The sequence below is a fragment of the Mesoplodon mirus genome, assembly GCF_964341445.2.
Source record: "Mesoplodon mirus genome assembly, chromosome: 13".
Lineage (NCBI taxonomy): Eukaryota > Metazoa > Chordata > Mammalia > Artiodactyla > Ziphiidae > Mesoplodon > Mesoplodon mirus.
Window position 1 is genome coordinate 19789686 of NC_138989.1, and position 16742 is coordinate 19806427.

The 16742-nt window shown below is 38.7% G+C and overlaps 1 protein-coding gene across 3 annotated transcripts in view; it reads left to right on the top strand.

Moving 5' to 3' along the window:
• The window catches only part of GRK3 (G protein-coupled receptor kinase 3), a 125724-nt gene that overhangs the window by 11501 nt on the left and 97481 nt on the right, over positions 1–16742 (top strand). For all 3 annotated transcript variants that reach the window (XM_082641515.1, XM_082641516.1, XM_082641517.1), the window contains exon 2: positions 12272–12348. In XM_082641515.1, the coding sequence (XP_082497641.1) occupies positions 12272–12348 (77 nt within the window). The remainder of the gene's footprint in view (positions 1–12271; positions 12349–16742) is intronic.

Genomic DNA, 16742 nt, shown 5'->3' on the forward strand with positions numbered 1-16742 from the left:
GGCTCAGGACAGGCCGACCCCAAAATAGGCCAAAGTGGCATACTGATTATTTTGAATTAAGGTTACTTAAGAAACGACCAATGGAAGAAGAACACTTTGACCCTCCTTTGTCTCCAGAAAGCAGGAAATAAATCTCCCATGTGAAAGGTACCCTCCCGGCACCAGGAGGTAGAGAGACATCCTTATCACCAGAGATGGTGAATTCAGGGCCGAAAAGGCTGTGTAAACAAACCCTGTTATTACTTCTTCACTAATTTAGGACCCCAAGCCCTAATGTCTTTGTCTTGTCACTTCTTCACAGGTTTATTGTTTCTCTGTCTAAGAAGTATAAAAGCCACCTGCTTTGGTCATTTCCTTAGGTCCTATTTCTGTGAGACTTCTGTACGTATGAATTAAATTTGTTCTTTTCTCCTGTTACTCTGTCTTGTATCCATTTAATTATTAGACCGGCCTAAAGAACTCAAGAAAGGGAGGGGGGAACTTCCCCCTCTCCAACACTGAGGAGAAATAAATGCATCTCCTTGTATGAGGCAATATGAAGACTATGTAGTGAGTATTCCTGCCCCCAAAGGTGGACTTGAACGGACTCAAGTTCAGAGCTGACTTTCAGCTTACAGGACACACGGAGGTAGAAGAACAGATTGAGTGACCTTATGAGGAAGCAAACAGGCAAATCCAGAATGGGGGCCATCCCCCAGGACTGCTGTCCTGGTTTCCTCAGTAAGTCACTGGCACGAAGATAAAAAGTGGGTGGTGGGGATGGAGGGGTGCTCGAGAATAAAACAGATTTCAGAGATATAATAATCAAATGAATGTGTGGATCTTGATTTGATCTTGATTCAAACCCAACTATGTGAAAGACACCTCTGAGAGAATCCTGGAAATTTGATTTAGGAAATGGGTATTAGATCTTCAGGATTTATTGTTATTTCCAGGGTGGGGTTGGGAAGTGATAACGGATCATGTTTATTGGAAGGAAAATGTCCATAGTTTTTAGAAACGCAGATAGAAGTAGTAAAGGTAAAACAATATGTAGTCTGAGATTTGCTTTAAAATGCTTTAAAAAAAACAGAGGAAGAGTGAAGGGGAGGAAGAAAGTAGCAGAGTAAAATCTTGATAACTGTTCCTGAGGTGCTGGCTGACGGGTTATGGGCGTTCACTCTACCATTCTCTACTTTTTGCATGTTTGAAAAATTTTACAAGAATTTTTAAAACCAGTAGAGAAGATTGCTTTGTGTGAGGATCAAGGCTATCTTCGGGTGGGGCTGACGATAACCTCGTTGTTGTCCCAATGTCACATGTAACCAGCACTGGTGACTTAGGATATAAATTCCTGTGACACATCGCATGGAGATACAGAACGTCCAGCATCTCAAATAACAGACTGAAGGAAGGCTGGTGTGCTTTTTGGAAACTGCATTAGATGACTGAAAAAGAGCCTCCGTGACACTGATTGCAAAGATATGGATAGAGTTGTAATAAATGCATTTGCAACCAGAGTTCTGACTCATCCAAGTCGTGTGGACGGATTACAACCTTTTGACTGGAAGACTTCTCACTGAAGGATGAGAAAAAAAAAAAAAAAACATGGAAAAAGATTATCCAAGGGCCTCCCTGTTGGCGCAGTGGTTGAGAGTCCGCCTGCCGATGCAGGGGATACAGGTTCGTGCCCCGGTCCGGGAGGATCCCATATGCCGCGGAGCGGCTGGGCCCGTGAGCCATGGCCGCTGGGCCTGCGCGTCCGGAGCCTGTGCTCCGCAACGGGAGAGGCCACAACAGTGAGAGGCCCGTGTACCGCAAAAAAAAATAAAAAAAGATTATCCAAGAGAGAAAGCATATTAAGATGTGAAACTTTAGAAAACTGTATCCATTTACTCACTGAGTATGGAAGACTTCACTGAACCTCATTCAGTCATGAATATCTATTAAATCATAGCTCTGATGTTTACATTTAGCAGGAAAAAAATAATAACCTGTGCTATTTAAGATGATCTATCCTGTAAGCATACTTTCCATGCCTAACGAGACTCTGCAATGTAATTCTCTCTCACTGAGGTTACTTTAACAACTTTCTATTTTTAAATTATGTGACTATTAACTTGTCAAAACATTTCAAAATAATTTCTTTAAAAGAAGTGTTTTCTAATGTGTTGCTCTAAACCAGACCTCACCAAAAAATTACCAATAAGACTGGTATGAAGAAAAACAAAACTTTAAGAGAAGTCAAAACAAATCTGGATAAATGGGAGAGTTACAAGATATTTCTAGACAGGAAGACTCAGTACTGAAAAGATGTCAGTTCTCTTCAAATTAACCTATCCCAATCAGAATCCACGTGAGAATTTTAAAGAATGTGATAAGCAGATCCTCATTCATCTAGAAGAGAAAAATGGGCAAAAATAACCAATAAAATTTTGAAAAAGTTAAACAGCAGGGGTCTGCTCTACTGAATATAAAACATTGCTATAGGAATTAAAACAGTGTGGTCTTGTTTCAGGCACAGACACATAAGTCTTGTTTCAGGCACATAAGACACAGAAGTGGCAGAGCATGCGAAGTCTCCTGTATATGCATATTTATATTCAGCTATATAGTAAAATTTGAATTTGGCTTATGAGCAAAGGTAGCATTTTGAGTCTGTTGGGGAAGGGATTGTGCATGATAGCTGGCCATCGGGTAAGGTTATAACCCCTCCACATTGTAAAAAAATAAATTCCCGAGTGTCTAATGAGATAATCATCAAAATATTAAAAATAGAAAAACATGAGAGAATATATTTTTATTACTCTGGGATATAAAGGGCTGTCCCAGGTGAACCCCAAACCTGGAAACCATAAAGGAGAAAATGAATGAATACATGACACAGATGAAGAGTTCTCGTGTGATAAGTGGTATCATGTACCAAATTAAAAGATGAGTAGTTGAAAAATTCCATTGGATGATCTTATATGGAGCGTGTTTTACTTTGTAAATCTGTTTGCCTAGAGAGTGCTTGTTCTCTGAGGTTCTGGCCTGGTTCACATTATCTTAGGGAAGAACTGTGGGAGGGAGACAAGGAAGCTCAGCAATTGTATCCAAGTCAGCATTTTTGCCAGTTGTAGAAACAAAATGTCATCTGTCAGTCCTTGGAAAGGAAGTGTTTGCTTTATATATTTATTTATTTTTTGGCCGCACTGCAAGGCACGTGGGATCTTAGTTCCCGACCAGGGATCGAACACGAGCCCCCTGCAGTAGAAGCGCAGAGTCTTTACCACTGGACTGCCAGGGAAGTCCTGCAGTGTTTGCTTAAAAAAAAATAAGCCATGAAAAGCTGGACATTAATCTCAAGGGTGGTAATTTAGGTATTCTCGCGTAGTTAGAAAAATAAGTGAGTCCAAAAGTGGAGGCTGTATGTTGTCTGGCAGTTTTCTCTGTGTGTGTGTTTTTTTTAACCTGCTGCCGTCCTTTGTCCGTTTCCTTCAATTATTCAGTGCAGGCTGGCATGGCTTATCAGATGCTGCACGAGTGGTCCCGTTGCTTTCTCTGTCACCTCATCTTTGCCAGGGGCCCCTTGGGATCTGGAGTTCGGCTGTGTTGCACTAGACTCTGTAAGCCCCTGTGATTGCCCCTGTTGACACGTACCTGTGACACTGCATTGGGACTCCCTGTTTACTCCACTGTCACCCCTCTAGATATGGCCCCCTTCAGGGCAGAGACCGGGTGGACCCACTGTGTATTCTGATTGTCATGCACAGTGCCTGGCTTGTGGAAAGGAGACACTTCCTATCTTGAATGAATGAGTGATTAAGTGAACAGGGGATGGATACGGAGGTGTGTATGTTTACAATACATTGTGGGAAATGATACAATGGTGCCATCTGACATGCAGTGGAAACCGAAGTAAGAGGGCTTGCCTCTGCAGGGGTTGGCGAAGGCCAGTGACCCTGACCTGGATCCTGGAGGCTGAGCAGGTTTTCACATGAGGAGAGGCATTAGTGGGAATGGCATTTTTACGGAATTACAGAGCAGTGAAGAAATCCTGCGTGGCTACCGTGTGAGGATAGAGGGAAGATATGGTTGATGAGGTAGCCTGGGGCCTCTTTGGAAATGCTCCCCATAACGTGCCAGGGAGTTTGGACATTGGGCAAAATGTGAGGCCCTTGGGATCTTTTTAAAAAAATTTATTTTATTGAAGTATAGTTGATTTACAATGTTGTGTTAATTTCTGCTGTACAGAAAAGTGATTCAGTTATACATATATATGCATTCTTTTTCATATTCTTTTCCATTATGGTTTATCGCAGTATATTGAGTCTAGTTCCCTGTGCTATACAGTAGGATCTTGTTGTTTATCCATTCTCTATATAATAGCTTGCATCTGCTAATCCCAAACTCCCAGTCCATCCCTCCCCCTCTCCCCTTCCCCCTTGGCAACCACAAGTCTGTTCTCTATGTCTGTGAGTCTGTTTCTGTTTTGTAGATAAGTTCATTTGTGTCATATTTTAGATTCCACCTATAAGTGGTATCATATGGTATTTGCCTCTCTCTGTCTGACTTACTTCTCTTAGTATGATCATCTCTAGGTCCATCCATGTTTCTGCAAATGGCATTATTTCATTCTTTTTTATGGCTGAGTGATATTCCATTGTATATATATATATACCACATCTTCTTTACCCATTCATCTTTTGATGGAACTTTAGGTTGTTTCCATGTCTTGGCTATTGTAAATAGTGCTGCTATGCCTTGGGATCTTTTAAATGAGATAACTCCATGAAAAATGGCGCTTAGGAACAAGGAGGATGCTCCCGGCCCTCCTACGGACTCTCCTTGGCTCCAGTTTTCCCATCCTCTGATGCTTATTCCACACAGACAGCAAGGTAGCCATTAAGTGAAGCTGCTTCTCTATTGTTGCTGATGCAAACGTATTTTGAGAGAAAGATAAATGGATTAAAAAATGATTATTGTAACCAATTTGAAGGGACGGTTTAGATCACAAAGTTTTAGTAACTCTGATTAGGTAAACTTGATGAACCCATAACTTTGTTCATCCTTCATATTGTATCTATTCAGGGGTAACTTTTGTATTGATGGTGTGGTTTTTTTGGTTTGTTTGTTTTGCCAGTGAAATTCAATTATGTTTAGTGGCACTTTAATATTAGGTAATATATTGCAAAAGAAAAGGCATTAAAAACAGGATGTGGATTGTCAAAATATTGGAGGAAAAAACACAAAGGAATTCACATTTAGCTTAATTGGGTTGTGGTCTCCTGAATATAGATCATCTCATGCGCTGTTGTTTAATGCTATGCAAATTGCATACAAGACTTTTCTGCCAAAGATCTGGTGAACCGAGGAACCTTGGGAAGAGCTGACAGTATGAAAGAAAGCAGTTTCCTTTTGGGGGAGTTGAATCTTGTTATGATTGCTTAGTTATCCTATCTTAAAAAAAGCCTGCCTTTTGGGTTTCTTGACGGTCGTAACGATAACAGCTCTTATTTGGGCAGTGCTTCTAACAAAGCCATCTTGCTTGAGCTTCACAACTACCTTATGCATGAGCTGTTTTTTTTAGGTGATGTGTCACATATTATTTGAAATATTTGTTTAGACGCATTTTACTTTGGACATCAGAATAGAACAGAATTAAACTTCACATAGAATATAGAGACTTGTAATAATGGGAGGTATCCATAGTCATCCTTTGGCCAGTAGAGAGCAGATATCTGCTCTTTAAACTACTTTAGTAGTAGAAAAAAATTTTAAATTATGATACAGTATTTATTATACTTACCTTGCATTTATGTAGCAGAACCCCCATAGGTCATGACAGGTAGGGTTGGTATATCACCAATCAGTTGGTATTAAATTTTTAAAAAACCATTGTGCCTCCAATCAGTATAGTATTATACATAGTAAGTATACATGCTCATTTTGATGAAGAGGTGTGTAAAGTAATGGTCCAGGAATCTGGAGGCCATTTTTTGATTTTTTTAAACTTTCTGTAATGAAAATTTCAAACATGTACAGGAGAGAATCATACAATAAATTTGTCGCCACCACTCAGCTTTATCAATAATCAACACATAACCAATCTTGTTTCATCCATACATTGTTTCCTTTAGGTTGTTTTGAAGCATACCTAGACATGATATATATCATTTCATCTGTAAATATTTCTGTATTTCTAAACGATAAGAGCTCCTAAAATACCCAACATAAGCATAACACATTGCTACTGCTAAAAAAGTGATACTTGCTTAATATCATAAAATATTCAATCTGTATTCACATTTCAATTTTTTTACAAGACATTTTTTTTACTTGAATTGAGTTTTAAATAAGGTTTGTATGTTACACCTGATTGTTATTTCTTTTAAGTCTTTTTTTGAACTATAGGTTCCCTATCATTTTCCCTCTTGAAATTTTTTGTTGAAGAAACTGGGTCATCTGTTGTGTAGAGTTTCCCACACCCAGGATTTTGCTGATTGCATCCTTGTGGTATGATGATGATAATAATAATAAAATCTCCAGCTTTATTGATGTAATTCATGTAAAATAAACTACACATATTTCAAGACTGCCCCCAGATGCCAGCTGCAACATGTGTCTAAGGTCCACCTGCATTTCTACCTAACTGACTACACATTTTGGGGTTCCCACGACCTTCTTCTTAGGTTTGAGATTTCACTAGAACAACTCACAGAACTCAAGAAAGTCCTACGCCTATGATTAGTTTTACTGTAAAGGGTACAACTCAGGAACTGCAAAGTGGTTGTTACGTAGGTCAAGGACTCATGGGAAGGAGTGGAGTGCAGAGCTTCCACACCCTCTCCAGGAGTGCCACCCTCCCAGCATACTGACGAGTTCATCAACCTGGAAGCTCTCCAGACCTCATCGTTCTAGAGTTCTTATTCAAGTTTCATTACACAGGCTCCATTGATTAAATCATTGGCTGTTAGTAATTGAACTAAGTCTCTAGCCTCCTGGAAATCAAGTAGTAAGGCTGAAAGTTCCAATCATCTAATCACATGGTTGGTTCCTCTGGCAATCAGTCCTATCCTGAAGTTATCTAGGGGTTTTCCAAGTCACCTCATTAGCATAAACTCAAGTATGGGTGAAAAGGGCTCCTTATGAATAAGACATTCCTGTCACTCAGGAAATTCCACCGGTTTTAGGAGCTCTGTGCCAAGAAGCAGGACAGAGACCAAATATCAATACATATATTTTTAATTTTACTGTATATATCATTTCCAAAAGTTTGATTCTGCCTCTTTGTTATCAAACAATATGTACTCTTTTTTTTTTTTTTAAGATGTTGGGGGTAGGAGTTTATCAATTAATGTATTTATTTTGGCTGTGTCGGGTCTTTGTTTCTGTGCGAGGGCTTCCCCTAGTTGTGGCAAGCGGGGACCATTCTTCATCGCGGTGCGCGGGCCTCTCACTATCGCGGCCTCCCTTGCTGTGGAGCACAGGCTCCAGACGCGCAGGCTCAGTAGTTGTGGCTCATGGACCCAGTTGCTCCGCAGCATGTGGGATCTTCCCGGACCAGGGCTCGAACCCGTGTCCCCTGCACTGGCAGGCAGATTCTCAACCACTGCGCCACCAGGGAAGCCCCTCTTTTTTTTTTTTAAATCTGGCTCCTTTTACCCAGAATAATTTTTTTGAGATCCACCCATGTTATATCAATAATTTATTCCTTTTCATTGTTGAATATTATTACATTATATGGATATCCACTCATATTTATCCATTTGTTCACCTATTGGGGGCACTTGGGTTGTTTCCAGTTATTGATCATCACAAAGCTGCTGAGAACATTCATGTACAAGTCTTTGTATGGGTGTATGCTTTCATTTCCCTGGGGTAAATACCTAGAAGTGGAATTGATGGGATTTTATAGTGGTTTGTGTTTAACTTATTATGAAACTGCCCAATTGTTTTCCAAAGTGTTTGTTTCGTTTTACATTCCCACTTGCAGTGTATGAGAATTCGGGTTATTCCATGTCTTTGCCAATGTGTGATACGGTCAGTCTTTTCAAATTTTAGCTACTCTAATAGGTGTGTAGTAATATCTCATTGTGATTTTAATTTGCCTTTTCCTAATGACTAACGTTGTTGAGAATCTCTTCATATGCTTCTTTGCCATCCATATATCTTCTTTGGTGAATTGTCTGTATGCATGATTTGCCCATTTTTTTAAGAGGGTTTTTTGTTTTGTTATTCTTCAACTTTGAAAATCCTTTATATATGCTGGATACAATTCCTCAATCAGATATATGATTTGCCAGCATTTCCTCTCAGTCTGTGGCTTGTCTTTTAATTCTCTCCAGTGCTTTTTTTTTTTTTGCGGTACGTGGGCCTCTCACTGTTGTGGCCTCTCCCGTTGCGGAGCACAGGCTCCAGACACACAGGCTCAGCGGCCATGGCTCACGGGCCTAGCCGCTCTGCGGCATGTGGGATCCTCCCGGACCGGGGCATGAACCCGTGTCCCGTGCATCGGCAGGCGGACTCTCAACCACTGCGCCACCAGGGAAGCCCTCTCCAGTGCTTTTTGAAGAGCAGAATTAAACCAAAATTCAATAACAGAAGGATATCTGGAAATCTCCATATATCTGGAAATGAATCAACTCAGTTATAAATAACTTACAGTTCAAGGAAAAAAAATATCAAGAGAAATTAGACAATAATTTGAATTGAATGAACATGAAAACAGACTATTAATATCTGTGAGGTACAGTTAAGTCAATGCCCAGAGGAAATTTTATAACTTTAAATGATTATATTAGAAATGTTTAAATTCAGTGATCTGACTTTTTAAGAAATTAGAAAAGTAGCAAATTAATCCCACAGTAAGTTGTAAGCATTTAAATAACAAAGAGTGGAAATCAATGAAATATAAAAAATATAAATAATAGAAGAAAATGAATGAAACAAAAACTAAAGATCAGTACAGTTGATAAACGTCTGCCTAGATTGATCAAGGGAAAACTAAAGGAAAACACAGTTTAACAGTATAAAGAATGAATGAAGAACTGTCACTAAATCTTACGGACATTAAAAGGGTAATAAAGAAATATCAAATTTCAGTAATTTGACAAATTGGATGAATTGGACAAATTCCTTAAAAGATAAAAGTTACCAGTACAAGAAGGAATAGAAAATATGAATAGCCCTATATCTATGAAAGAAATGGAATTTGTAATTTAAAACCTTCCCACAAAGAAAATTCCAGGTTCAGATGGCTTCACTGATGAGTTCTATCAAACATTTGAAGAATGAATACTGTCTTACACGAACTCTTTCAGAAAAATTAAATAAAGGAATAATTCTCCTCTCATTTTATGAATCATATTATCTTGATACCAAAACCAGAGAAAGCTATTCTAAGAAAAGAACAAGACTTCTACACTGAAAGCTATGAAATAGTAATAAGAGAAATTATAGAAGCTTAGATAAATGGAGAAATATGTCGTATTTATGCATAGTACACTTAGTATTATTGAGGTTAATTTCCCCCAAATTGATCTGTAGATTCAACAAAATCCCCATCAAAGCCTCAGCAGGCTTTTTCTGGGAAGAAATGTCCATGTTGATTTATAAAACTTACATACAGTGAACCTAGGATAGCCAAAAAACAAAAAAACAAAACCAAAAGCAATAAAACAAAGTTGGAATGCTTAGGTTACTAAACCTCCTGATTTTAAGACTTACTAAGCCTAAAGCAATCAAGATAATACAGTATTTTTGTAAGGATAGACATATAGAACAATGCAACAGGATAGTCCAAAGATAGACCTACACATATTTAGTGTTGAATCAACAAAGATGCCAAGAAAATTCAATGGAGAAGGGATAGTTTTTTCAACAAATGATACCAGAACGATTAGGTATTATAAAGAGAAAAAGAACCTAGGTTCTTACCTTGCATCGTACACAAAAATAACAAATGGATCTTAGACCTAAACATAAAATCTAAACTTTAAAATTTCTAAGGGAAAATATAGGTTAAAATCTTCATGACCTTGGGATGTGAGAGATTTCTTAGCATAGACCGTCTACCAAAGAAATAATCAGCACATTGGAACTCATTAACTAAACACTTGTTCTTTTAGAAGGACTTCATGAAGGAAATGAAGAGGCAAGGTGCAGAGTGGGAGAAAATATTATTAGGGACATGCAAATTAAAGTACAAATCAAAATACTACTACACACCCAACAGAGTGGCTAGAAGTAAAAATATTGACAACCGAAATATTGGCAACTGGAACTATCATATATTGTTGGTGGGAATGTAAAATCCTACACCCAGTTTTGAATATGGTTCAGCAGTTTCTCATAATGTTCAATATAACTCACCATATGACCAACAGTTTCACTTCTAGGTATTTACCCATGAAAAATGAAAACACATGCCCATAAAAAGACGTATACACAGATGTTTAAAGCAGCTTTATTTGTAATAGCCCCAAACTGGAAACAACCCAAATGTCTATCAACAGATGAACAGATAGACAAATGGTAGAATATTCATACAATGACATACTACTTGGCAATAAGAAGGAACTGAATACTTATGCACACAACAATATGGATGAAGCTTGTTTATGCCAAGGGAAAGAAACCAGACACAAAAGATGACATATTGTATTATTTATATAAAATTCTAGAACTACAGCAAGTCATCTTTTTTTTGTTGTTGTTGCGATACGCAGGCCTCTCACTGCTGTGGCCTCTCCCATTGCGGAGCACAGGCTCCGGACACGCAGGCTCAGCGGCCATGGCTCACAGGCCCAGCCGCTCCATGGCATGTGGGATCTTCCCGGACCAGGGCTTAAACCCGTGTCCCCTGCATCGGCAGGCAGACTCTCAACCACTGCGCCACCAGGGAAGCCCCGCAAATCGTCTTTATTAACAGAAAGGAGATCAGTAGTTGCTTAGATCCTAGAATTTGGGGAGATTGATTGCAAAGGAGCATCTTTTGGGGTGATAGAAATATTTGATATCTTGATTAGAAGAGTATTATATGTGAAAAACTCATTTAACAGTACACTTAAATATGCATTTAATTACATGTAAATTATACCTCAGTTAGTTTCAAAAAGTAAAAAAAAAAAAAAAAAAAAAAAGAAAGGGATAATGCCAAATTGTTGCCCATCAGTGGATGATAGAGATTTAATTTCTACTTTTTCCATTTGGATAATCGCTTTGGGGGTTCACTTATTGAATAATCCCTCCTTTCTCCATTTTTCTGCTTTGCCACTTCTATTATGTATCAAGGTTCCATGTATGTGTGGGTCAGTTTATATGCTTTCTGTTCCATTTCCTTGGTCAATTTGTTTATCCTGTCTTAATTACTTTAGCTTCAAAATAAGCCCTTTTATCATCATTCTTTTTCTTCAGAAATGTCTCGGCTATTCTTGAGCCTGTGTTGTTTTGCATACACTTTATAAAGAGCTTATGTTTCCGTGTTGTATGAAAAATCCTATTGGAATATTGATGGGAATTGTATTGAGTTTATAGATGAATCTGGGTAGACTTTGAGTTTCTGCAGTATTAAATCTTTCCATTCCTAACTGTGGTCTATCTTTCCACGTATTAAGATCTTCTTTACTGTCTCTCAGTACAGTTTGTAATTTTTCCCTGTAACATTCCTGCACATATTTTGAAAGATTTATTTCAAGGCATTTGATGTTCCTTATTCTGGTGTAAGTGAAATCTTCCTTCTAATTATGTTTTATCGTGGTTTATCATAGATGTATAGACGTGTGATTTTTTGAATATTAGTATATCCAGGAAACATTTGCTTTTGCTTTAGAAAGAAACTCATTCATCAATTAGCAGAATTTGTTGTGAGTGTGTACACTTTTAATATTTTTGTAAAGTGGTGGTGTTGAGGGAAAGCTTCCCCAAAGTCCTTAAGTTATTTTTCATAGTCAAGTCTCTACATGTAAGGTTGGCCCTGAGTCATGGGAAGAGGGTACTAGCTGGAGCTGTGGTGTTTCCAGCTTTAAATTTAGTCAGCTGTTTATGCAATCGTGGGTGTCAGTAAGAGGCATCTCTCGTCAAGCCAGTATCCTTTTTTCGGGCATATTTTTTATTGAGGTATAACTGACAAATGAAATTATTTATATTTAAAGTATACAATGTGATGATGTGATATACACATACATTGTGAAATGAATACCAAAATCAAGTTCATCAAGCCAATATCCTTGAATGAAGACATCCATGTATCTTCCATTCTAGGGATGGAGGCTGTCATTGTTAAAAACATGTCACTCTTCTCTTTTAGTATCCGGAGTGTGATGCAGAAGTATCTCGAGGAGAGACATGAAATCACTTTCGACAAGATTTTTAATCAGAAAATTGGTAAGCCTGCTTATTTGTTTGGCAAACTGTAATTCCAGTTGTGGTATCGGGTGGCGCCACAATAATGTATAAATGCAGCCCCTAATGCTGTTACATGCTTTATAGCTCAAGCTGGGGATGAAGGAAATTGCATGTAATTAATAAGATACTAAATGATTACTTATGTCCCTAGTAATATCTCTTGTAAGTAAGCTATTGGAAAACAGACTAGTTTGGCTGTAAGCTTTAAGACAGTTTGGGAGGTTCCCCAAATCAAAGGATTGGGTACTTGGAAACCAGAAAGAAGCTCTCTTTGGACCCGTGTCTGAGGTCCTCAGCTTCTCTCACTGATCTTGTACGTTCCGTGATCACAGGGGGTTGGCATGTGTCTTCATAAACCTCACCCCGCTCTTGTGTCTGCTTCCAAAGTGTGGGGCTGGCTTACTTGATCAGTTCTCATGGGTTTATGGGTTTTGTTTGCTGCTCACTGTTGTCAGTTCCACATCAATTTCCCTTATTCCTGTGGCTCCATTTGGAATCTCTGCTTAGCTGGTCACCAGAACTCCCCCTGTTATGTACACAGAGCTCATGGACCCATGCCCACCTCTGGCCAGCGCTGGTCTCAGCCTATGCAGATGTGTGGTTGTGTAGGAGTGCTCTGTGGTGACCGCAATTAGTGCCCTAGAGAAATTAGGACTGGATAGGAATTGCTTTAGTGGGAATTTCAAGACCCACAAAGAAATGAGACACTGTATTCTCACCTGCCTTCTGAAAAACTGGCAGTTTGTTTAAAGGTGACTATCGGCTGGGTTAGATGAGAGCTGTTGTCCACCTGTTTTTTTTTCCCCATTCCCCAAAATCAGTTCCCACTGTCCAGAAATTTCCTAAACAATCTTTTGTCCTTGAGGCTAAGATTCATCATTTGGCCTGTCATCTGGCTCTGTTGTTAACTTGCCCACAGTGATGTAATAAGCAGATCATGCTAGAGTTTTTCCATGAAATCAGCATAGCTGAATACAAGAGACCAGGAAGTCTCTTTGCATCTTGTTTGCCTCCCACAACTGCTCAGAGAAGGTTTGCAGAGGAACTGTGTCTGATTTTTTTAATTAACTTAATACTAGAGGATTACTCTGTTAAAATTTCAAGAAATTAAAGTCTTCCTAAAGTTTCCTGGAACTCTGCTTCTGCATGTAGTTCTGTTTCCATGATTCGTAGACACAGGCTGGGACTTTCCTGGCGGTCCAGTTGTTAAGACTCTGTGCTTCCACTGCAAGGGGCATGGGTTCGCTCCCTGGTCAGGGAGCTAAGATTCCCGCATGCTACACAGCACAGCAAAAAAGAAAAAAAAATTTCCATAGACAGAGGCTGACTGATCCCTTTGAGACTGAATATTCTTAGAGTTAATTCTGGGTCGCCCTTCTGTGTACAGGTAAGAAGGTGTAGACCCAGGTTGATGAAGTGACTTGTTCTGATCTGACGTTCTCCTTCTCTGATAATTCTTTAAAGGCTCTTGGAAAGGAAACCATGACTGTAAAATACTGTAAAAAATCACCCGGTAAAAACTGGAGAGATTTTTTGTTTTTTTAGAAAGAGTTACAGTGATCTCCTTTGTTCAAGGAAAGCAGAAACTGGTGCGGAAAGTCTTTGGAAGTTTGTGAACCACTTTTTGTCACAAAGTAGCCGTCTATGAAGGTGGTCTTCTGTAGATGTGGCTTCTGTGATAACCCACAAAATACAGTGGTCAAAGGGCGGCTGGCGTGCTCTGGAGAAGCAGATGAAGAGTAGCCCGTCCGTTCTGAGGACGACATGGGGAGAGCCCTTAGCCACATGGAAACGTTTCATCCTGAGCATCAGGATTTGGTGGGGGAACAGATTTGGCTTTCATCTCATCCTTTATTGCTGCTTCTCGTTGCTTTCATGGTGTTTGGTTACCTGCCATCTATATAAATGCTCTCCTTTGCTTCTGATTTTGTACTGAAAAGCAGAAAATAAAACTAGCCTGATAACAAGACTGAGAAACTCTGTATCTTTGGGAGGGAAGGCAGAAAAGGAATTCTTTATTGGTTACTTAAATTTTTAAAAATATTTTACAGCTTTGTTGAGATATATTTGAGATCACATAAAATTCACCCATTTCGAGTATACAGTTCAGTGGGTTCTCGTGCATTCAGAGTTGCGTGACCATCAACCAGTCTCATCACAGAACATTTTCAACACCCCAGAAAGAAACTCCACACCCATCAGCAGTCCCTCTCCATTCTCCCCCTCTCCCCAACCCCTAAGTACCACTAATCTAATTTCTGCCTCTGTGGATTTGCCCGTGTTGGACACGCCACATAAACAGCATCATAAGAAAAGCTAACACCTATCCTTCTCAAACTCTTCCAAAATATAGCAGAGAGAGGAACACTCCCAAACTCATTCTACGAGACCACCATCACCCTGATACCAAAATCAGACAAAGATGTCATAAAGAAAGAAAACTACAGGCCAATATCACTGATGAACATAGATATGAAAATCCTCAACAAAATACTAGCAAACAGAATCCAACAGCACATTAAAAGGATCATACACCATGATCAAGTGGGGTTTATCCCAGGAATGCAAGGATTCTTCAATATACGCAAATCAATCAACGTGATACACCATATTAACAAATTGAAGGAGAAAAATCATATGATCATCTCAATAGATGCAGAGAAAGCTTTTGACAAAATTCAACACCCTTTTATGATAAAAACCCTCCAGAGAGTAGGCATAGAGGGAACTTGCCTCAACATAATAAAGGCCATATATGACAAACCCACAGCCAACATCGTCCTCAATGGTGAAAAACTGAAACCATTTCCACTAAGATCAGGAAGAAGACAAGGTTGCCCACTCTCACCACTCTTATTCAACATAGTTTTGGAAGCTTTAGCCACAGCAATCAGAGAAGAAAAAGAAATAAAAGGAATCCAAATCGGAAAAGAAGAAGTAAAGCTGTCACTGTTTGCAGATGACATGATACTATACATAGAGAATCCTAAAGATGCTACCAGAAAACTACTAGAGCTAATCAATGAATTTGGTAAAGTAGCAGGATACAAAATTAATACACAGAAATCTCTTGCATTCCTATACACTAATGATGAAAAATCTGAAAGTGAAATTAAGAAAACACTCCCATTTACCATTGCAACAAAAAGAATAAAATATCTAGGAATAAACCTACCTAAGGAGACAGAAGACCTGTATGCAGAAAATTATAAGACACTGATGAAAGAAATTAAAGATGATACAAATAGATGGAGAGATATACCATGTTCTTGGATTGGAAGAATCAACATTGTGAAAATGACTCTACTACCCAAAGCAATCTACAGATTCAATGCAATCCCTATCAAACTACCACTGGCATTTTTCACAGAACTTGAACAAAAAATTTCACAATTTGTATGGAAACACAAAAGACCCCGAATAGCCAAAGCGATCTTGAGAAAGAAAAACAGAGCTGGAGGAATCAGGCTCCCTGACTTCAGACTATACTACAAAGCTACAATAATCAAGACAATATAGTATGGGCACAAAAACAGAAATATAGATCAATGGAACAGGATAGAAAGCCCAGAGATAAACCCACACACATATGGTCACCGTATCTTTGATAAAGGAGGCAAGAATATACGGTGGAGAAAAGACAGTCTCTTCAATAAGTGGTGCTGGGAAAACTGGACAGCTATATGTAAAAGAATGAAATTAGAACACTCCGTAACATCATACATAAAAATAAACTGAAAATGGATTAAAGACCTAAATGTAAGTCCAGACACTATCAAACTCTTAGAGGAAAACATAGGCAGAACACTCTATGACATAAATCATAGCAAGATCCTTTTTGACCCACCTCCTAGAGAAATGGAAATAAAAACAAAAATAAACAAATGGGCCCTAATGAAACTTAAAAGATTTTGCACAGCAAAGGAAACCATAAACAAGACGAAAAGACAACCCTCAGAATGGGAGAAAATATTTGCAAATGAAGCGCTAACAAAGGATTAATCTCCAAAATTTACAAGCAACTCATGCAACTCAATATCAAAACAACAAACAACCCAATCCAAAAATGGGCAGAAGACCTAAATAGACATTTCTCCAAAGAAGATATACAGATTGCCAACAAACACATGAAAGAATGCTCCACATCCTTAATCATTAGAGAAATGCAAATCAAAACTACAGTGAGGTATCATCTGATGCTGGTCAGAATGGCCATCATCAAAAAATCTAGAAACAATAAATGCTGGAGAGGGTTTGGAGAAAAGGGAACCCTCTTGCACTGTTGGTGAGAATGTAAATTGATAACAGCCAGTATGGAGAACAGTATGGAGGTTCCTTAAAAAACTAAAAATAGAACTACCATAGGACCCAGC